This window comes from Lagenorhynchus albirostris, chromosome 16, assembly GCF_949774975.1.
Source record: "Lagenorhynchus albirostris chromosome 16, mLagAlb1.1, whole genome shotgun sequence".
Classification (NCBI taxonomy): domain Eukaryota; kingdom Metazoa; phylum Chordata; class Mammalia; order Artiodactyla; family Delphinidae; genus Lagenorhynchus; species Lagenorhynchus albirostris.
Genome location: NC_083110.1, coordinates 6,713,256 through 6,737,106, shown reverse-complemented (window position 1 = coordinate 6,737,106; position 23,851 = coordinate 6,713,256). Strand labels below are relative to the sequence as shown.

General features: G+C 36.3%; 1 protein-coding gene across 1 annotated transcript in view; it reads left to right on the top strand.

The window, feature by feature from the left end:
- Positions 1-23,851, top strand: part of LYST (lysosomal trafficking regulator) — a 177,325-nt gene that overhangs the window by 54,145 nt on the left and 99,329 nt on the right. The window contains exons 9-18 of the mRNA XM_060126030.1: positions 437-663; positions 1,169-1,235; positions 5,024-5,133; positions 7,260-7,692; positions 10,688-10,832; positions 11,824-11,997; positions 15,447-15,607; positions 16,452-16,642; positions 19,114-19,359; positions 22,657-22,830. Of these exons, the coding sequence (XP_059982013.1) occupies positions 437-663; positions 1,169-1,235; positions 5,024-5,133; positions 7,260-7,692; positions 10,688-10,832; positions 11,824-11,997; positions 15,447-15,607; positions 16,452-16,642; positions 19,114-19,359; positions 22,657-22,830 (1,928 nt within the window). The remainder of the gene's footprint in view (positions 1-436; positions 664-1,168; positions 1,236-5,023; positions 5,134-7,259; positions 7,693-10,687; positions 10,833-11,823; positions 11,998-15,446; positions 15,608-16,451; positions 16,643-19,113; positions 19,360-22,656; positions 22,831-23,851) is intronic.

Genomic DNA, 23,851 nt, shown 5'->3' with positions numbered 1-23,851 from the left:
AAGAAGACACAGTATAAAATTCATCCAACCAATAGCCAGACCTACTGTTTTCACAGAGTTATGGGCAAACAAATGAACTACCCTGTGATTTAGGTATTTTGGCATCAGAAAGTTTGGGATAGCATTTTGTTCCAGTTGTGTCAAAGGAGTGTGTTAAACCTGTGTCACAGGTCTGTAAAAATTACAGTTGATAATATTCGTGGTTCTAGTGAAGATCAAAATGACTTTTAAGGCTACTCATTTATCTTCAAAATATCCATATGATTTGAGTTTTCAGGATACTTATTGTAATCAAAAGTCAAGCAGTAGGAAAAGGTTTTGTGAGCCTCTTATAAATAGCACTTGTGCCACTAGATCTCCTAAATGATGAACGAGATTTGAAATCTTTTGTCAATGTTTAGGGAATAAAAATAATCTTTTCTTTTCCCCCTTTTAGGGGTAGACTTAAAGCCTGAAGTAGAAAGTTTCAGTGCATCAAGCAGTCCAAATGACTTACTTGAAAACCTCACTCAAGGGGAAATAATTTATCCTGAGATTTGTACGCTGGAATTAAATTTGCTTTCTGCTGGTAAAGCCAAACTTGACGTGCTTTCCCACGTATTTGAGAGTTTTTTGAAAATCATCAGGCAGAAAGAAAAGAATATTTTTCTACTCATGCAACAGGTAAAAGATGTATTTAGTTAAATGTGATCAATATTTACCACACGCATGCCCCAATTACTCATCTCTTTGTTTATATATAACCCAACTTGTCTGAAAATTGAGATGATTACTTACCTTTTATAATACCTTAATGTATGTTTTTAGTACAAGTGATATTCTAAAAATCTCCTATTTCCATAGTTCTCCAAAGTAGCATAAACATTAATGTTGTCATTGGCTAACTAATAAGAATCCTAGTATGTTTCTGAGAGTGGATAATATTTGAAAAATTGCATTTAATTTTAATATATGGTCATTGTTTTGAAAACTCAGAAAACAAAACAGCATAAAAAACAAAATGAAAATTATGTATAATCCTACACATAGCATTCTCTCCACTTATTTTAAAATACCTAGAAATGTGTATACAGTAGACTATCAAGTAATTTATTATGATATTACAGTTGCTTCATGCTTTCATGAGGTAAGAAATTTAATTTCTTATGTTTTGTTTTTTAATCTTCAGGGAACTGTGAAAAATCTTTTAGGAGGGTTCTTGAGTATTTTAACACAGACTGATTCTGATTTTCAAGGTGCGTTGAAACTGTTTTAAACAATAGCTTTGAAATAATTTTGTTGCTATGTGAAATGAAGAGTTGACAATAATGGCTTCCATTGGCATAGTGCTGTGTGGTTTCAAAAGTAGCTTTATATGCATCATCTCTTTTGTTTCTCAGAACCATCCAATGCGGTAGACATAGTATAAGTATCTTGAGTTTATAGAGAGGAAAATCTAAATTCCAAGGGACCAAATTAGTTGTTCAGGGTCATATACATAGAAGTGGCATTGCGAGGACTGTAGCCCAGTCTAAACACTGTATTGCTGCTTTTTTTTTTTTTAAAAGAAGTTGTTGGGGGTAGACGTTTTTATTAATTTTATTTATTTATTTTTGCTGTATTGGGTCTTCGTTTCTGTGCGAGGGCTTTCTCTAGTTGTGGCAAGCGGGGGCCACTCTTCATCGCGGTGCGCGGGCCTCTCACTATCGCGGCCTGTCTTGTTGCGGAGCACAGGCTCCAGACGCGCAGGCTCAGTAGTTGTGGCTCACGGGCCTAGTTGCTCCGCAGCATGTGGGATCCTCCCAGACCAGGTCTCGAACCCATGTCCACTGCATTGGCAGGCAGATTCTCAACCACTGTGCCACCAGGGAAGCCCTGTATTGCTGCTTTTATCAGGTATTGCTTGAGTGCCCACTCTCTACTCTGTACTTTCACAGACATTTGACAAATTCATAATGAATACGTAATATGATTATATTATATACACTAGATAGAAACCTAGATTTTAGTTGGAGAAACCTAAATTGTAATTGGAGAATTAAGGCTGACATACACAAAATGTTAATTTGGGTTTGTCACATATTTTCTCATGATCAAATTCAAGTTACGCATTTTGGGCATGCATACCTCACAAGTGATGGCTATGCCTTTTCACAGTGCATCATATCTAGGGGTTCATGATATCTGTATCTTGTTACTGGTGATGTTGACTGATCACTTGGTTAAGGTGGTGTTTTGCCGGGTGTTTCCATTGTTAGTATTTTCTCTTTATAATTAGTAAGTTTCTTATGGGGAGATAACTTAAGGCTATGTAAATATCCTTTTTTTCATCATACTTTAACCCACTCATTTTAGCATCCATTGATGACTCTTGACTGAAACAGTTAATATGGTGGTTTGCCAAATAGTAATTTTCTGTTTCCATCATTCCATCTTCATTTATTAATTGGGATTACACGGTAAGGAAAAGCCTTCCCTTCTTCCCCATCTATTTAGTGTATGGGTATATTTTTATTTATTGTGTTGGGCACTTAGTGGACTTTTTTGATCTGAAGACTTATTTCCAGCTTAGCTCTGAGAAATTCTATTCCATTATCTTTTCTAACAGCTTTACTGAGATATAACTTGTATACATGAGATATATTTGTGATATAATTGAGATATATTAATATACTATACCATTCACCCATTTGAAGTATACAGTTTAGTGTTTTTTAGTAGGTTCAGAGTTGTCCAAGTTAAAACATTTTCATCGCCTCAAGAGAAACCCCATACCCTGTAGCAGTCACTCCCCCTTTCCCCTTCACCCTCCCCCACGCACGTGCCCCAACCCCTGGCAGTCACTAATCTATTTCCTGTCTTACAGATTTACCTATTCTAGATATTTCATGTAAATGGAGTATGTGTTTTTTTGTGACTGGTTTATTTCGCTTAGCATAATATTTTCATCTATGTTGTAGCATACATCAGTACTTCAGGTTTTTAAAAATCATTTTTTTATTTTATTTTGATTTAATGTAGATTGCTTTTTAATTTTTTTATTAATAAGCTTTATTTTTTACAACAGCTTTACCTTTACAGAGAGATTGAGCAGATAGTGCAGAGTACCCAGATTAACCTTAGTATATTTGCTATAATTAATGAACCTATATTGTTATATCATTATTAACTAATGTCCATAATTTATTCAGATTGCCTTAATGTGTACCTAATGTTCTTGTGTTTAAAGATCTTAGCCAGGATTCACATTGCATTTAGTTGTCATACCTCCTTAGGTTCCCTCTTGGCTGTGACAATTTCTTAGACTTTCCCTGTTTAATGACCTGGAGAGTTTTGAGGAGGACTGATCATGCTGTAGAATGTCTCCCTGCTGAATTTGTCTGATGTTTTCCTCACTGTGGTATCTCACTGTGGTTTTGATTTGCATTTCCATAATGATTAGTGACGTTGATCATCTTTTCATGTACTTGTTAGCCATCTGTATATCTTCTTTGGAGACATGTCTATTCAAATCCTTCACCCTTTTTCAAAATCAGGGTGTTTCTTTTTTTGTTGTTGAGTATTGGGAGTTCTCTGGGTACTCTGTATACTCTTCAGTTCCTATTTTTCCCCTTGGTTAGGCAACTCGGCCAGTCTGCAGACTTTTACAGTTATACCTGGTAGCCCTGATGCTAACATCCCACCATACATCTCAGCTTTTTCTTGGCAGAAGCCATTCAGTTTCTTTTGAGAAGAGTTTACAGGTTTCGGGCATAAAGGTAAAAGGTGACTTATCCGTGCTGTTTACTCGGAATCAAGGAGAGAGGTGGATGTCACAGACAGACCTTTTATTAATCCCTGTGCTTGCAACCCCGTTCTTACTTCCTCCTCAGATTTGGGACAGATCGGCTCTTCATTTCTCTGAGCCCCTTTGTAATTCAAAGAGATTCTGGGCTGCAGCTTTCTCTTTTATCTGTCTCTCCTTCCATCTTCAAGAAATATTTTTAAATCTCTCACTTGACCTGCTCCCAATGCCCACTGCCTCCCCACTTTTTTCCTGTTATGGGTTTCTTCCTTTTTGTTATTCTGAACTTTTAGTTCAGCGACTTTTCGGTGGTAGACAAAGGCATATGTATATGTATGTGTATATCTCTATTCCCCCATTTTGAACTGGAGCCTGTTAGTTTTGAACTGGAAAAAAAATCTAAGCACATACACTTTACATTGATCATGTTATTTTCCTACTCTAAAACCTTTAACTGATTGACGTTACTTACAGGATAAAGTCCATGCTATTTTATAGTCTTGTTGCAAGTTTATTTCTAGATATGTCTACCATTACGCTACTGTATCAGTTCACTGCTTCTACAAAACATGTTGCTGAAACATAACTTCTGTTCTCAGGTTTTATATCAGAATTATTTTGTCATGTCCAAAAGGGAGATAATATTTATTTTGTAGGACTTTATTTTGGTTAGGATTGGCTGAGATAATGCATGCAAGTATACTTCGATCGCTGTAATATACGCTACAAATATTTATTTTACTCTAGACAGTTTATGAATTTGTGTATTACCAATTATATTTCATAGTAAACCCCGTGATAGAATAAAGTGTTCAAACTAATCATTTGTCATATTTTAGTGTTTTCGTAATTTTTAATACTTCCACTTTTACTTATGTCATCTAATTTTCTATTTAGAAAGTTATAATCATAAATTAAACATTTTCAACATGAGAAGGTAGCAGACTATTTTATGGTACCTAACAGCTTATTTAAGAAATACCGTATTAATTTATGCTTCTTTAAATAATACCTTTATTTTACTTTGAGCTAACCAATCTTTAAGAAAAGTGGTTTTGTTGTTGTTTGTCAGTTGGTTAGTTGGTTTGCATTTAATTGTATTGTTATTTCTTCAGCAGATTTTTGGATTATTAGAGTATTTATAATCCATTCAAGATGTGACAATAGTGTTTGATCTCTTTCAGTGAAATTGCTTATTCCGTTCTTTTAATTATTGTATATTGGCTTTAATTTTCCCCCTTCTCTCTTTCTTTAATTTAGCATGCCAGAGAGTACTGGTGGATCTTTTGGTATCTTTGATGAGTTCAAGAACATGTTCGGAAGAGCTAACCCTTCTTTTGAGAATATTTCTGGAGAAATCTCCTTGTACAGTAAATATGCTATAATTTGCCATTTTTTCACTGATAACTAATAGAATTTTTTTTTATTATTTAGAAATCACTAAGCTCTCTCTTTTGATGTGGTAATTATTATATAGTCAGCTCCATGTTATTGTGTGTGAACTTCTCGATTATTTTGTTATTTACACAGTTTTAACCATTTTGCTTCAATTTTGGCTAGCTAGACATTATCATTGGGATTGTAGTCCCTTTACCCCATTCCACCCCAAGTCTTTGTGCTTAAGAAATGCTAAATAATTTTAATTACTAAAGATAATTATAAGTAATTATAACCATTTTGAGAGTTACCCTTTTCTTTAAGAAAATTGTTACTCACTCTTCATTTATCTTCTATCACTTGTCCATTGGTGCAGCTTAGTGATTTTTAGACCGTTCTTTGCTAAGAAACCCATTTTTATAATGAAACCTTGACTAGAAGCATAAGCAAATAAAACAGAAAACTTTGGAGCTACTGTCTTTGAAGCAAGGTTGAAGGATGTTCCTGAGCCCTGCCCATTTCACCACCCCACTTGAGCTTTGTAGACCCCGAGGGAGCTCTGTGGAACACAAGGTCAAAAACCACTAGTGTAACGGAGAACAGTATGGAGGTTCCTTAAAAAACTTAAAAATAGAACTACCATACGACCCAGCAATCCCACTACTGGGCATACACCCTGAGGAAACCATAATTCAAAAAGTCATGTACCACCATGTTCATTGCAGCACTATTTACAATAGCCAGGACATGGAAGCAACCTAAGTGTCCATCGACAGGTGAATGGATAAAGAAGATGTGGCACATATATACAATGGAATATTACTCAGCCATAAAAAGAAATGAAATTGAGTTATTTGTAGTGAGGTGGATGGACCTAGAGTCTGTCATACAGAGTGAAGTAAGTCAGAAAGAGAACAAATACCGTATGCTAACACATACATATGGAATCTAAAAAAAAAAAAAAGGTTCTGAAGCACCTAGGGGCAGGACAGGAATAAAGAAGCAGATGTAGAGAATGGACCTGAGGACATGGGGAGAGGGAAAGGTAAGCTGGGATGAAGTGAGAGAGTGGCACGGACATATATACACTACCAAATGTAAAACCAATAGCTAGTGGGAAACAGCTGCATAGCACAGGGAGATCAGCTTGGTGCTTTGTGACCACCTAGAGGGGTGGGTTAGGGAGGGTGGAAGGGAGGGAGACACAAGAGGGAAGAGATATGGGGACATATGTATATCTGATTCACTTTGTTATACAGCAGCAACTAACACAACAGTGTAAAGCAATTATACTCCAATAAACATGTTAAAAAAAAACCCACTCATGTAGACAATTGAGAACTGACTGTATATTTACGGAATGTTTCTATTCTATTTTTCTGAGTTCATTTATCATTGTAATAATCAACATTAGATGTTATTTTATGCATGGGTAGGGCATTGTACTGGGTTAATCGTTTCTATTTTTTTACTTGTCTCCTTAGTCGTTGCTTTTCCCTTTAATTAAATACTTGTTTCCTGTCATCTCTTCTGTACATTCTCTGTTTGAGTTTAACCAAAAACTTGTAATTATAAATAAACCTAAAAACCTTATTTTAGTTTACCAAACAGAGATGAAAGAAATTTTATTTGATTAGGGAAAAGACATGTAAAATAAGGTGGAAAGTAACGGAGCACTCAACTTTGTGAAGTCAGTCATGCTGTAAATGCCATTTAGAAATCTGAAGCATTTGTAAGGTCTCTGATTCTATCCCTCATTTAAAAATAATTGATAGAAGCAACTATAGTGTACTTGGAAATAAACATCTTTCTTTGCTAGAAATGATTCCTGATATAATTATTGTATTTAATTGCTAGTACTTAAAACCAACTCATAACTTTTTAGGTTTTAACCACAAGAGATTATATATTTTAGGACTGAAACCTCTGTTTCATATTTTATCTTAACTACACACAAAAAATGAATATTTTAATGATATAGTAGATAGGAAGGTATTTAAATAGGAATGCTGATATGCATATGTATATGTTTGTATTTTCATTTATAACCTGACTTTCAAGATTATTATGTACCTTGTAACATGATTGTAAAGTTTTGTGTGGTTTTCTTCTCCTCTAGGAAATTCTTCTTCTGGGTATTCTGAAAATTGTTGAAAGTGACATTACTATGAGTCCTTCACAGTATCTCACCTTCCCTTTGCTGCATACTCCAAATTTAAGCAATGGTGTTTCATCTTTTTCACAAAAGTGTCCCACGATTCTAAACAGTAAGGCCATGGGGTTATTAAGAAGAGCACGAGTTTCGCGGAGCAAGAAGGAGGGTGACAGTGACAGTTTTCCCCAGCAGCTGCTTTCCTCTTGGCATGTAGCCCCCGTCCACTTGCCATTGCTAGGACAGAACTGCTGGCCACACCTGTCGGAAGGTTTCAGCGTTTCACTGTGGTTTAATGTGGAGCGCGTTCACGAAGCTGAGAGTACCACAGAAAAAGGAAAGAAGACGAAGAAAAGAAACAAATCGTTAATTTTACTGGATAGTAATTTTGGTGGAACAGGTATGACAACAGCGTTATCGGTTGCACTAAGGTTTTTCCAGCGGCGGTTTTATAGTAGTTGAGCACTGAGAATACAGCGATGCTCTGACTTACTCTCAAATGCTCTTCACATGGAATGCCTCAGCAGGGCAGGCTCTGACTTACCGAAGCCTGCGTTGTCAGATAGCCCTGAAAACTCCATTTTCTTCTGTTCTTTTGCCTAGTGTGTATGGGGCGGGGGAGGCAGGTGGGCCACATCTGCAACTGCTGCAGGGCTCACCAGCCCCCTTTCTTGCCTCTTTCCTGGTCCCGTCACTGGGTTAGGGTGGCTCCTGGTGTTTGAAAAGGAAAGGATGAAACCCTGTAGCCACTTTGCCATCCGTCTGCCACCGGTTTCCCACCTCCTGTTAGTCCGCCTCCATTTCATCTCCTTTCTCTCTCGTAGTTCAAGAATGTTTAAACGCATCAGCCAACCTCCAGAGTGAGAATAAATTTCATTCCAGTTCTTTCTATAACTGCTCGAATCGCGATTATGCTACTAGGAAACTGCTAGGTAGAAAGAAGCTGTTCGTTAGAAAGCAGTTTATGGTGGTGGTAAGTAAAGCAGGTAGGCTAATTCTTAGGGTCCATGAATGAATGAAATAACTGAATGAGACAGGTTTAGGGGGTTATGATTATAGGGAGGTGCTGGCCTCAATGGCTGCTCATTCCACAAGGTTTACACATGCCAGCAGAGCCTCTGCTTCAGAACACTAGGCCTTCACCAGTATCTGGTTTCCAGGGACGTCTTCTACCGCTGACCTGTAGATGGAACGGAAAACCTTAACGACACTGTCGAGATTGAAGGGTGGGAAATGTCACCTGATATCCACAGTTGGAGCTCTGAATCTACTTTTTCACAGACGTTATTTCCAAGTTATTAGCAGAACACACTTAGGTACTTTTATGGGTTAGCCTAGGAAGCTGAACTTTTAAGAAATCTTAGCAGATAATTTAATGTTTTGGGTAGTTATAGTGTTTTCTTTTGTGAATTGAATTTTGCCACCTAAGAATTGATAGCTCTGAAGGATATACATGTGATGTTATTGATGATGGTGCTGTCTAATGTACATGGAGAGCTTTCTGGATTGTGTCACTTTGCTCTGCTCTTGCTATATACATTTTTAATCTTCACAACATTTCAGTAAGGTGAGTGCTCATACTGTCTGTATTTGTAGATGAAGTTAGGCAGCATGACCGATTTATGTGGGTGGTCAGTGCTGGAAATGGATTTAAACCCACCTATATTTAATTCCAGAGCTTAAATATCACCACTACACTATAAACTGCAGATCTCTTTCTTACATATTAAGTGGGAGCAATCACAATGTAAACAGTCTCTTATAAAATGAATAAATATACACAATGACCTGAGAAAACTACATATTGGGAACATTTTTAAAATTTCTTATTGTAAAGATGTATTAGAAAATGTGTGTTTTAGAAAGATAATCTTGCATGAACATTTAAAATTAACATTTAAAAATAGTATACCTACAAAAAAATTGAAGAAAGGTGAAGAAAATATTACAGTGATAACACATCCTTTGCCACTAAACCACTGTGTGCCGTTGAGCAAGTTATTTAACCTCTCAGCACCTCAGTTCTGTCACCCTCAAAATGGGGATAATAATATTTACCTCACAAGATTGTCATGAGCACTAAATTAAGAAATATTTATAATATAACTACTCTGAATTCCTGAACACACACTGGTTTCTCTTCTGGTCTCTTAATTGTACAAGTTCAGATTTGATATGGAAACATTTTTTTCGATATCACTTCAGATATGAGTTCTCTATATATCTTATATCTTGGGCAATAGTCCTCAAGATAATCAATGAATTTAACTGTTCTTTTTTAAGACTATTGTCATTGCTAGGGGGAGTATTCTTAAAAATTGGTGGTGGTTTGTTGTTTTTTTTTTTTAATATGATTTTGTTTTTGATATGGACCATTTTCTTAAAGTCCTTATTGAATTTGTTACAATGTTGCTTCTGTTTTATGTTTTGGTTTTTGGCTGCGAGGTACATGGGATCTTAGCTCCCCAACCAGGGATCAAACCGGCACCCCCTGCACTGGAAGGCAAAGTCTTAACCACTGGACTGCCAGGGAAGTCCCTGGCGGTGGTTATACCCGTAGAAAATTGACAACCAATATATGTGCAATCCGAACACAATCCAATATAAGTGTTTATCTTCTCTAAAAGTCCGAGCCTTTGGGCATGCATTTTATATTTTGGTACATCTTAGTGTAGCTTTACATGAAGTCATGAATCATGGTAATAGGTCGCATGGCTGAGGACTGAGCTCATCATACATACTCAGGCAGTGCTAAGTTTTAAGTGGTGAGAAAGAGAAGTCAAGATCATAACCAGATGGCTCAAAGCCTATAGCATTTACCTTCGCTTGCCTTGGAGAGAGATGTTAGAGTTTCACAATCACTCAGTAATTACGTTCAGAGATCACGCATCAGGGAGTCTAGGCAAGGACTATATTCAAACACCACAATTTTTCTAAAAGGAATTTTAATATAAAATTTTTTTAAAAGCATGCTATTGTTATTATTATTATAGAGATTTTTGGTGGTGCAAGGCATGTGACAATGGTGTGCGCTCCCTGGGCTGGGGCCCCGATGTCACCGTGGCCCAGTCCAGTCAATAAAAGAATCATAGCACAGTGACATCACAGTGGTCTCTTGATTCCTGCAATTAGCCCTCGGTTATCATGTATTTTAAAACATTTAACAACTTCCGTTGCGCTCAATTACTGTTTTCACTCTTCATTTTGGAGTTAACATCTAAACTTTGGAAATGTTGTTTGGAAATAAACGTTGTTTATTTACCTGGAATGTTCAGACATTCCAGGTAAATAATTTACTACAAATGAACAACCATGCTTTGTAATCTTTTAGATTCACTTTTCCACTCATTTTTTATCAGTTGCTTAACGATCATTCTAACATCTTTTTCTCCTAGAGCACAACAGACCAGAAGGTGCAGAGTACGTGAGTCCTGGTGAAAGGCTCATAGAGGAAGGCTGTATTCATATGATCTCATTGGGATCCAAAGCGCTGATGATCCAAGTGTGGGCTGATCCCCACAGTGGCACTTTTATCTTTCGGTAATGATTATCCTCAACCCATCATGAATAGCTCATGTATTTAAATAATTTATGTAAGAGACATTAATGTGAAATCTGCTAATAAAGATCATTACAGCAAAATAGAAAATTCTTTAAAAAAAGAAGATACATTCTAACAGTTATTAATACAGCCTTTGTAACAATATATTATTCTATCTAAAAATCTATAATTAAACTCTGAAGTACATTATATTAATTCTCAGTTGTATCTTAGACCAAATACTGAAGTCTTATCTATGAAAATATTCCATCAGATTGCAGTGATCTTACGTTGTTATCAGCAGTTTTTCATGTAGATTATATATTTAAGAACTACTATCTAATAAGCTTAGGTTCTCGTTGCTGTCTTGTCCTTTTTTTCCTACTGCCTTTGTTAACTAGTATAGATACAAGTCTTTTATTTGTATTGAGTGAGTATGACTAGTATGATACTATCTTTATAAAACTTTAAATGAAACATGTTGCTTAGGGATCTATGCTCTGTAAATGTAATAAAGGTTACTTGGTACATTATATAAATTATATCTTAATTCTCTTAGTAATCCTTCGAAGTAGGTTAGACCAACAATACATCCTTGTTTTAGGCATTTAGATATTTATGTATAATATGTATTAATTTTTGTGTGAACCAAATATTACACTGTAATTTCTAAAAAGGCAATGACTGTATAGATAGTACTAATAAAATTTTTTCTGCAAATTGAATTCTGAAGATTATTGCCCAAATTGTTAACCCTAACTAGCAAATGAGCCAAATCTATTTTAGTTCATGAATTGAGGTAATAGTACAATAAAATAACTAAGCAGATTACGGTGTAAAACAAAGACCTACTGACTTTTCAAGTTAGTTTAATAATAGAGCTGATTTTTAATTTCACTTAAATATCTAGAATTGTAGTTGATATACATGTTAAAAACTGAGATCAGAAATTTCATGTTTTTAGCCTTTACCATTTTTCTTTTTGTGCAGTGTGTGCATGGATTCAAATGACGATACAAAAGCTGTTTTACTAGCACAGGTTGAATCACAGGAGAATATTTTCCTTCCGAGCAAATGGCAACATTTAGTACTCACCTACTTGCAGCAGCCCCAAGGGAAAAAGAATATCCATGGGAAGATCTCCATATGGGTCTCTGGACAGAGGTATGAAACATTTTTAGTAAATACTTATTAATGTCAGTTACAATTTTAATTATTCTGTTACAACTTCTGAAACATTACAGAAAACTATAGGTAAAATTTTACTATATATTAACATATGAGTCTGTCAAGTTAGATATTTTTTCCTATTTATCACTTTCATACAAAATTAATTCCCCTTAGAAATAATTGTTGAAGATTAATATTTGAATTTGGGGAGCATGCAGAAATCTGAACTTTTAGGCATTCATGTAGAACGTATATTACGTCAAGCAACTGAACCTATAATTTAGTCCATCAAGCCCATATATTATAAAATGAATCCATAAGGAATTACTTAAATTAAGTGGCTAATAAGACTCATACCTAAATTAAATCAGAGTTTCAAAAGAAATTAGAATGACTAGAGAAAAATATAAGCCAATGTATCAGGTGATAGATTAAGATAGGGTCCTAGAAATATGCCAGGTGATAGATTTGGTTATAGTACTATATGACTTTTACAAACCAGGAGAATTGTGAGTCAAATTAATAAGAAATGTTTTGTAGAATATCTTAATGTAAAATGTAACACTAAGAGAACTATAAGGTATGGAAATTGTAAGCATTGGGAAGTATTTTATTGAATGAAATAGCATGAAAGGGGATACAGAATTGGAAACTAGTGTAACATGGGAAAGGACCAAGCTGGCTGGAAGGAACAGTCTAAGTTGAATAGTAAGCAAGAAAAATGAGTGGGCATGGTGATACTATGTGACAGCAGCTTTGGATCCAGGATGAGGAGTCTAGATTTAATCGAATGGTCTAAAATATTGCAAACCTATGATGTCACAGACCTTTTGCCAGGTGCATTATATACATGATCTTCCAATTCTCTCAAAAGTCCCTCGAAGTAGATTAGATCGTAGAGATAACATATACCCTTAGCACAAATTAACCTATTTTTTCATTCATTTGTTCATCCAATACTTACTGAGGAATTATTATGCGCTGAGCACATGCTATATCAGGCTCGGGGGCTTGGTGAACAAGACAGACACGTTCCCTGCCTTTTGGGGCTCGCAGTCCCGTGAAGAAGCAGACCGCAAGCATACACGATTAAATGAGTGTACAAATCATGACAAGTACTGTGGGGATAACAAATGTGTCCTGAGATAGAAAATACCAGGTTTGCTACTTAAGGGAGGTACATCAGGGAAGACCTATCTAGGAACAGTTTATTTAAGCTGAGACCTGAAGGAGATGGAGCTTTCCATGAGCAGGAGGGAGGAAGAGTGAGTGGGCCAGGCAGAGGGAAGGGCCTGTGGGAACCACGGGAAGGCTGTGTACCGGTCAGCGCTGCAGTGGCTGCAGGAGTTGATTGCTTACAGCCATCCAGCCTCAGGAAGGCAGGGCAAGGGGCTTGTGAATGGCTCTAGGGTAGCCAGTCCACAGTGTCTGCCACAGGAAACAGTTTATTCATTTTTTAAAAATACATGAAAATATGTCATTGAAGCTCAATTTCCATAGTCCAAATAAAATATTTTCTGAGAAGTTCTGTCTTCACAACTGCCTAAGCCTGAATGGCAGCGGTAGCCAATCACTGTTTGTTTCCAGAGCCTTGAGTTAGATCGGTTGGGATTGGGGATGGGGCTGGGAGAGAGTCTCCTGGACTCTCTCCTCCTCCTTTCTTGAGCTCTCAGCACACACCAGGCAGTGTAGTAAGCATTTGACATGGATGACCTCAATTAGTCCTCCCAACAGCATGATGAAAGAGGTGTATTTTACATGTGAGGCAGCTGAGACCCAGGGTAGGACAAGGTAACTGACCCAAAGCCCTACCAGCAGTGAGGAGGGCTGCTGAAACGCAAACTGGACTCTGAGTCTGGATAGAGCCTGCTTTAAAACCCTGTGCTTTACTAACCTGACAGCGTTTTGGTGAATCAGGCCAGCTGACAGATATAGGAATCATAAACTAATCATTAGACATGTTCAGAGTGAGCGTCTAGATGTTCTCTGTGGCCAGTTCTGAAGTTATGAGTATAGTCTCTTGATTCACATAGCACTAATTTTTAGTCACCCACTTATTTCTTCATTACTTTGAGGGAATTTTTTCCCCTTTGGTACAAGTTAATGATTTTATCTATTAATAGAGCAATGAGCAAGTGACCAAGGATGAATATATTATTCTGTTGATTTAAATTCGGCACTATCTTTATCACTCTTTGAACTAATAGAATAATTTCTACAAATAATATATTTCAAGATGTAATGACACTGGAAAAACCTATTAATATTTTCTATTAATTTTTATTTGACGAACAGCACACAAATATGGTAGGAATATATGGCACATAGTAGATAGTATGAATTATTTTAGTGTTTGTTGAACTCATCTCGCATTGATCTTACAGTAGGTTTTCTTTACCCATAAAAACTGTATTGTCATAATGCCACTAGGGGGCAGTACTGTTTCAGTCACAGCCATTTAGTTGGTTCAAGAAAGATGCCTGTACAGTAATAGAAGTTATCTCACTATAATGTTATATGTCAATTATACCTCAGTAAAAAAAAGTTAGCTCACATCTTTCCTTTGTTAAAAATATTCCTATTAAAATAGTTAAATTTATATGTTAAGTATGAAGCAGAAAGCCTTAGGGGAAAGTTTTTAAATAAATACATACCAAAATAGAATATCTCATTATTAGCTTATTCTAAGTCCTTTGTCTTATTCACAAACTTTGTCTTTATAAGCTACCTTTATTATCTTAATATGGACGTTAAAACATTTCTAAAATGGGGGTAGAGCTTGGCACTCCGCCATTTCAACTAGAGGATGAAGTTCTCCCATCATGTGTGTCTCTCTAGGAGAAACCGCTAGTTTACCTCTTCCTACTCTGCCTTTTGTAAGGATTCCTGTAACCTTTATATGAAGAAAAGCAAGAGACTAATCAAAAGCTCGGTAATGATTTAGCACTGAAATAACAGAAAATGCCAAAAAGCATTGGCGTTTTAGTGCCTTGTCAGAGCAAAACCTGAAGAAGTGATATTCTTTTTCTGATTAGTTTTTGAAGCCCTCATAGAGGACATGAGATCTTTAGGAATTGTTTACTGAGGTGGGAGACTTTCTGGTAAAATCAGGGGGAGGTGGTAGATTTATATCTTAAACCAGGAAGGTGAATATGCAGAAGTCGAGTGGCAAAGAAAGCTTTCAGCAAATGTCCAGTCATGCTTCCCACGGCCTGGTGTAGGACCATCAGCATCTCTGTTCTGCTGCCCTCCTCTGGGGGCTTGTGGACCAGCAGCACCTTGGACCAAGGCACGAGAGAATCAGCCCTCCTCTCTGTCCCATCACCAACTATCTGATACTGAACCAAGAAACATGTTCAAGAATTTCCCGTTTTTAAACATTCATACTTTAAAAATCCCTAGTACTCACTGAAGTAATTGATTTAACTTTGTTTTTAACGTAGGAAGCCTGATGTTACTTTGGATTTTATGCTTCCAAGAAAAACAAGTTTGTCATCTGACAGCAATAAAACATTTTGCATGATTGGCCATTGTTTATCATCCCAAGAAGAACTTCTGCAATTGGCTGGCAAATGGGACCTGGGAAATTTACTTCTTTTCAATGGTATATTTTTCCCCTTCAAAGCATTTCCAAATTTTTCTTTCAGTTAACAAATATTAAACTAAGTTATTTATCCTGGATAAAGTATTAATCCCTGTTCCTTCACTTGTACTTAGTAAGTACTGTATTTCCTAGATTCCAAGATGTACTTTTAAAATATTTTTATAATCTAGGTGCTTCTTATAATTGATACATACATTTAATGTAGAGGTGTACATCCTACCCCCATACCCTCCCCAAAAGAGAAGCTTATATTAAATCAACTTTATAATCCTGGAAAATGCACTGTTATGACAGGTACACTTAGACTGGTTGTCTCTTTTATTTATAATTTTAGTATATTATATTAAAAAGTACCACATTTTAGGGGCAAAAGAAATATGTGATTTAAAAAAATATATCACTAAACCTGGCATGTAATAGCATTCAGACAGTGTTTATTGAATAGATGAATGGATGGATGAAGGAATAAAGATCCACATGTTATTTTTAAAAGGAATTTACTGAGGTATAGTTTCCATTTACAAAAAAGAAAAATAAAGAGGCAAAACCAAACCAAACCTGCTTTTAGCCTAAAGAGCAACTGGACATTTCATGACTTCATTATACCAAGAGCTTTCAGTTAACTTTATATATGTATCTATATTAATTCATCTTACATCCAGATAATGTTGCTGTAAATTATTTGCTCATTACACCAATTTGGAAATTGAGGCTTTATCCATTTTGTAAGATACAGTGAACAACTATAAGAATCTAGCAAAAAAACCCTCTTGGTTTCTTGTTTTTTACGAAAAACTTTGGTTGGAGTATTTTAATTAAATAACTTTATTTTTTTGCTATTCAGGAGCTAAGATTGGCTCACAAGAGGCATTTTATTTATATGCTTGTGGACCCAATCATACGTCCATAATGCCATGTAAATATGGCAAGCCTGTGAATGACTACTCCAAATATATTAATAAAGACATTTTGCAATGTGAACAAATCAGAGAACTTTTTATGACCAACAAAGATGTGGACATTGGTCTTCTAATTGTAAGTTTCCATTTTATAAGTTTTAACTTTATAGTAACTGTTATGTATGTTTATTGAATGTGTCATTAGCTGGGAATTAGATTTTTAGAGTTTTTCTTTTCTGTTTGTCAATATTTTCTTTACTTAGAAATGTTTTTTGTTTTAATTGAAATACTTTGACCACCTCAGAATTCATTTTCATGTTTCAAATTTTCATCTGCTTTTCCTTGGAACTATATTTCTATACTAAGTATCAGTTTAGTTTAGGTTATACCTATTAATCATTTGAGAAAAATGTTTATGATATAATGAAAATATAACACGTGTTAGCCTTAAAAAATTGCTTATTACCTTTCTCTCCCATACTTACAAATAAATACTAACTTTTATTTATATTAATTACACATATTCAGATTTTAGAATATTTCTTTCTTTAATATCAATAACAACTAGGAATTTTGCTTTCAAATTATTGCTCACTCTGCTTATATGAGACTCTTGATTGCATTTTATACATTATTCTAATATTTTGTTATACTAATATATAGATTAGGAGCTTGTGATAGATATTTTTCATTATAGCAGCTAGGAAACTGACCCTTCATGGTCTTAGAAGATCTACTAAAAGCTGGTAGAGTTTTTTAACCATGAAACTATGTTCCTCCTTCTCTTGCTTTCTTATGAGAGGTACAATTATAGATATTTCTTACTTGGAGACTACTACTTTGGGATATATTTTGTTGTTATTGTTGTTGTTAATGAGGTGTATATTTTACAATCAAAATATATTATATTTTAAAGCTGTAACATTTGACTACAGTGAAGGAGAAGTTCTAGTTCAGATATTTTGTAAAACATATGTAAGTCTTAAGTGGTGTTAAATATATATCTGTGGTAAAATAAATATAGAGTAGATACCTGTGGAATTTAACTGAAGATCTGGTATTAGGCACACAATCTTTTTCTCCCTAAGGAGTATTTTAAAATGGGGGTTGGGGGCATTTTGGCTGTCCACTATTATTGGGTGGGGGCCAGGGATTTTAAGTATTCTACAGCGCATGGGCGGTGTCATACAACTAAGAATTAATCCCACCCCAAATGTGCCACCGTTGACCAAACATGCTTTAGAGAAATGATTCTCCAACCAGAATCACCCAGAGGGCTTGTTAAAACGTAGATTGCTGGGCCAGAGCTTCGGCTTCAGTAGATCTGAAGTGTGGTCCAAGAGTTTGCATTTTTAACAAATTCCCAGGTCATGCTGATGCTCCTGGTTGGGGACCACACATTGAGCATCTCCGCTTTAGGAAGATGAAGGAGCTCATACAACAAATGTCTGTTCAAAACATAATTTTATTTTGCCCGAGAAGAATATAGGTTGTTAAGTCATAAAATGCAACAGGAATTATCACAGATAAAAATTATACAGGTTTTATGTGAAAAGTCTTTTTTAGAAAGAAGATTTTTAAAGCCTGACTTCATTATTTTGGGGTTATGAAGTATGAGTTAGCAGTCAGGCAGAGGTGGTGCCCTCCTGGCAAGGCATTAGTGTCAGGTGGGACATGTTTCAGGTAACTGGGCATTTTATCAGGTTTCTAATGAAAACTGCTACAGATATACAATTTTGTTTCACCCAGCATAATCATATACAGTAGACTGTGTAGTCAGTTTAGTTGGTATGCATATATGCTAGGTGATGCCTGATGAAACTATACGTAAATCACCATGAGTTGAAAATGATCGAAGCCCAAGGCCCCCCCGCCCGCCCCGGCTTCTGTGAGAAGATCTGGAATCTACCTGATTTCCCTAAGCTTGAGCTCCTGCAGCTGCCTCCACGGAGAGCGCCTCAGAGTATATTTTGCATTTAAAATTTACCATCGTTTTAAAAGTAGTTAATAGAATATTTGACAGACAGCCAGAACCTGATCAAAACTACCCTCTGCATGGGAGAAATATTGAAAGTTCCATTCAATTTCAGTTAGGTACGCTGATAGTCTGGAATTTTATTCTAGTAGAAAGAATGATCTAGTTTAGAGTCATGTTTAAATGAGTAGGCAGCCCATGAGCAAATTCAAGACCAAGATACATTTGAATACATTGACCCAGAGTCTCCAACTCATAGGGTTGTAAAGATTGGTTAATATTTATAAATGCATAGAACAGTGCCTGGCATGCAATGAGCGTGGTATGGGCTTGTTGTTATCGGTGATAATAGGTATAATTTCACATTTATTATCAAAAGATCAAAGCTGGAATTTTTCTCAGCCTTGATGGGGTTTACACATATTGATCCCTGGTAAATGAAACTGATCTTTTCCTTTGTGGGGAGCTGTCTTGCTTCTCATGTCCATCTTTGTTTAGTGTAGTGTCTCTCTTTTTTAAAACAAAGAAAAAGATTTGTTGGTTGTCTTTTCACTTTGAAATATTCATTTGCTAGTTAATAACTTACTTTTTAAACTTTGTTTAGTTACTGAAGGAAAATATTTGTGTTTCAGGAAAATCTTTCAGTTGTGTATACCACTTGCTGTCCTGCTCAGTATACCATCTATGAGCCAGTTATTAGACTTAAAGGTCAAATGAAAACACAACTCTCTCAAAGACCCTTCAGCTCAAAAGAAGTTCACAGCATCTTATTAGAACCTTATCATCTAAAGAATCTCCGGCCCACTGAATGTAAAACCCTTCAAGGCATTCTGCACGAAATTGGTGGAACTGGTATATTTGTCTTTCTCTTTGCTAGGGTAAGAATCACTGCTTATAATTTTATTTAAGGAGAAACTACCTCTTTATTATTGATACATTTTAGGATTTCTTTTCAAATACAAATAAAACTATATATCAACTATATTAAGCTTTTAAGATTAAAAAAGCACATATTGTTTAGAATGTCATCAAACTTTCTGCCACAGGTAATTTTTGATTAAAATTTCTTTTTAATTTATGAAGATTTTAGAAGTTTCCTATTATCCAGAAATGCAATTAGAACAATTAAGTGTTAAATGTACAAGATTTAAAATTGCCAATGAGAAAAAAGAAAAGCATACCATAGTAAAAATATAGAAGAAATGTATTCCTTAAAATAATGTTTGTGAAACTTGTTTTTCCCTTGAAGCTTCCAGATGCATGGGGGAAAAAAAGGTCAAATGAGTACAAAAATAATTTGTTCGGGTTTGAAGTTTATTTAAAGCGAAGGAGAAATACAAAAATTTTGACTCATGCCATAGGTACTGTTTTAGAGAAACATGTTTAATTATCTGTTCTATTTAGTCATCTGAGGGCCAGCACCATATCTTTCCTGGTGCAGAGTAGGCAGTCAATAGTGTATGTGACTGTTTCGGGGATTGGTAGAATCCGAATGGGGGTACAAATGGTCTCTCTTCAGTACAAATCATTTCTACTTCCTTGTGGTCCATATCCTTGTTTAATTAAAGCTGCCCTGATCTTTTTTCATCCTCAAAATTTCCTCCTTAAGTATAACTTCTGCAACATTATCATACTGTCTCCCTAACCGGCCTTCTTTCTTTTAACCTTTTGATTAATTTTGCGATGAGACATATCAGTGTTTGTTGTTATTGTTACTGTTCTTATAAATATTTGATTAGTATTTGATCCGCCATACTCTAAGCTGTCTTTCCTCCTTTTACTTTTTCAAACTTTTTTTTTGCATCTAGTACCTAGTGTTTTAAAATTAAAAGCTTTTCATTTAACTTACCAACATTTTGTGATCTACTTTTATAGCTTTGTATAATTTCAAAACGGTTTTTCCTCTTTCTTCAAGTTATTGAATATAATTTTGTTATGTTTACTGTTACACAGTGACTAGATCCTAGAGGAAATGGTTAATTTTTTATCTTGCATACATATAGGATCTTGCCAATATGACTTTTAAAGTATGTTTTTACACTTAAAACTTAGAAACTTTGTTTAGTATCCATCCTTTCCTACAAAAATAAAATTCAGTCTCCTTAAAATCCTTACACGTGGGACTTCCCTGGTGGCGCAGTGGTTAAGAATCCCCCTGCCAGTGCAGGGGACAGGAGTTCGATCCCTGGTCCGGGAAGATCTCACATGCCGCAGAGCAACTAAGCCTGTGCACCACAACTACGGAGCCTGCGCTCTAGAGCCCGCGAGCCACAACTACTGAAGCCCAAGTGCCTAGAGCCCGTGCTCCGCAACAAGACAAGCCACCGCAATGAGAAGCCCGTGCACCGCAACAAAGAGTAGCCCCTACTCGCTGCAACTAGAGAAAGCCTGTGCACAGCAACAAAGACCCAACGCAGCCAAAAATAAATTTAAAAAAATCCTTACACGTATAGCCTGCCTGTTTTTTTTTTTAACATCTTTATTGGAGTGTAATTGCTTTACAGTGGTGTGTTATAGCCTGCCTTTTGAGCCTAATGTCCACCACCTAACCAAATAGGCAATCTGCATTCTCCTAGATGTACCGTGAACTTCCAGTCTTCGCCTCTTTCCTGACTGTGGCCCACCCCGGCCACCCATTTATCCCTGCTTCCCAGGGTTTTGCTCTCTCTCCAGGCCATCTTCTCCATGTAGGCTTCCCTGTGCTGAGCAGAGTGGAGTCAGAAGTAGTTTTTATGCTCTCGTGCGTTCACAGTGTCTCACTCTTCTTTGCCTTTTATCATCATAATAAGGTGTGTGTTTCTTCCATATAGTAGTTTCCAGAAAGCACTGGGGGAGTCAAAGTACAAGTCACAATCCGTAGTTTCTATACGTACGTCTTATCATTTGACCCCCATTGGAGGCAGGTAGCACGCCTATTACTTCTTCATCTCCCACAGCACAGAACACAGATCCTGTTTGTTGAGTGACTAATCATCAAAAATTTGAGGCATTTTGCTGACTTTTCAGGTCACTAATAAAATGCTACTGAATTCTAAGGTTATCAGTGTTATTTTAGTCAATTTATAGAATATTTAAGAGACAAATGAACATGGAATTTATGGGGGGTTTTTGTACTGTGTATTCATTATTTTTTTAACATCTTTATTGGAGTATAATTGCTTTACAATGTTGTGTTAGTTTCTGCTTTATAACAAAGAGAATCAGTTATGCATATACATATGTTCCCATATCTCTTCCTTCTTGTGTCTCCCTCGCTCCCACCCTCCCTACCCCACCCCTCTAGGTGGTCACAAAGCACCGAGCTGATCTCCCTGTGCTATGCAGCTGCTTCCCACTAGCTAGCTATTTTACATTTGGTAGTGTATATAATGTCCATGCCACTCTCTTACTTTGTCCCAGCTTATCCTTCCCCCTCCTTGTGTCCTCAAGTCCATTCTCTATGTCTGTGTCTTTATTCCAGTCCTGCCTCTAGGTTCTTCCGAACCTTTTTTTTTTTTTTTTTTAGGTTCCATATATATGTGTTAGCATACGGTATTTGTTTTTCTCTTTCTGACTTACTTCACTCTGTATGACAGGCTCTGGGTCCATCCACCTCACTACAGATAACTCAAATTTCGTTTCCTTTTATGGCTGAGTAATATTCCACTGTACATATGTGCCACATCTTCTTTATCCATTCATCTGTCGACGGACACTTAGGTTACTTCCATGTCCTGGCTATTGTAAATAGAGCTGCAATGAACATGGTGGTACATGACTTTTTGAATTATGGTTTTCTCAGGGTATTTGCCCGGTAGTGGGATTGCTGGGTCATATGGTACTTCTATTTTTAGTTTTTTAAGGAACCTCCATACTGTTCTCCATAGTGGCTGTATCAGTTTATCAATTTACATTCCCACCAACAGGGCAAGAGTGTTCCCTTTTCTCCACACCCTCTCCAGCATTTATTGTTTGTAGATTTTTTGATGATGGCCAGTCTGACTGGTGTGAGGTGAGAATTTATGGTTTTTAGTTTTGTTTCTTTACAATTCTTAAGTAATTACAAACAGTGTCAGCAATAAAAAAATAAGCTTTCAAATGAAACTAAGGGGTTGACGTTACATAATGGAAGATAACCACACATGTTAAATTTTTAATCTCAACAAATTAGAAAAAATATATCTACTTTTTTTTAGGTTGTGGAACTCAGTATCTGTGAAGAAACTCAAGCATTAGCACTGAGAATTATACTCTCATTAATTAAATACAACCAACAGAGAATACATGAATTAGAAAATTGTAATGGACTTTCCATGATTCATCAGGTGTTGATCAAACAAAAATGCATCGTGGGCTTTCACATTTTGAAGGTAGGTTCTCATAAAACTTATTCTTTGGGGCTTCCCTGATGGCGCAGTGGTTGAAAATATGCCTGCTAATGCAGGGGACACAGGTTCGAGCCCTGGTCTGGGAGGATCCCACATGCCGCGGAGCAACTAGGCCTGTGAGCCACAACTACTGAGCCAGTGCGTCTGGAGCCTGTGCTCTGCAACAAGAGAGGCCGCGATAGTGAGAGGCCCGCGCACCACGATGAAGAGTGGTCCCCGCTTGCCACAACTAGACAAAGCCCTTGCACAGAAACGAAGACCCAACACAGCAAAAATAAATAAATAAATTAATAAACTACTACCCACAACGTCTTCTAAAAAAAAAAAAAGAAATGAAAGTGGCTCTTGACACTATAAAAAACAACAACTTATTCTCAGAGTTTCATATGCAGTGATACCTCTTCATTAAAGTCTTCCAATAATAGAGTTTTGTGTTTCAGTTATTCCTGAAGAAAATGAAGGAAACTCAATAGTATATATTTAATCAAAGTAAGGCTCTTCTGGGTTTTTCATCATTTAAATGATTACATTTTAATTGCCTTTAAAACATTTTAGAAGAGTAAAAGCAAAAAATTAAGATTTTTAGATCTTGATTAGCCAGCGATGTCTCCTTGGCCGGCCCCTTATTCTGTAGACTAGTGAAAGTGAAACCCACAGAGAGACCGCTGTTTGCTTCAGCTCCCACAGTTATGGAAGAGAACCTAGTTCTCCAGACACCTAGTGCTGTGCCGTTCCCATTAGGCAATGCTGCTATAGAGTTAGCATCTTAAAGCCTTATTAGCTTTTATTGTGATCCAGCTGTCATCATATATTTAAGTACCTTTCTAACTAAAAGCACTTGGTAACATTGTGAAAGTATTTCTCTCTGAGGGTACTAGTACTAAGGCAAAAGACCATGCCTCTTCCCATGCCCCCAAACCCCAACTCATGAAACTGTCAAGATCCATACATTTGTGGCATGAATGCTTCTTGGAAAAAATTTAAAACCCAACAGATTCATTGA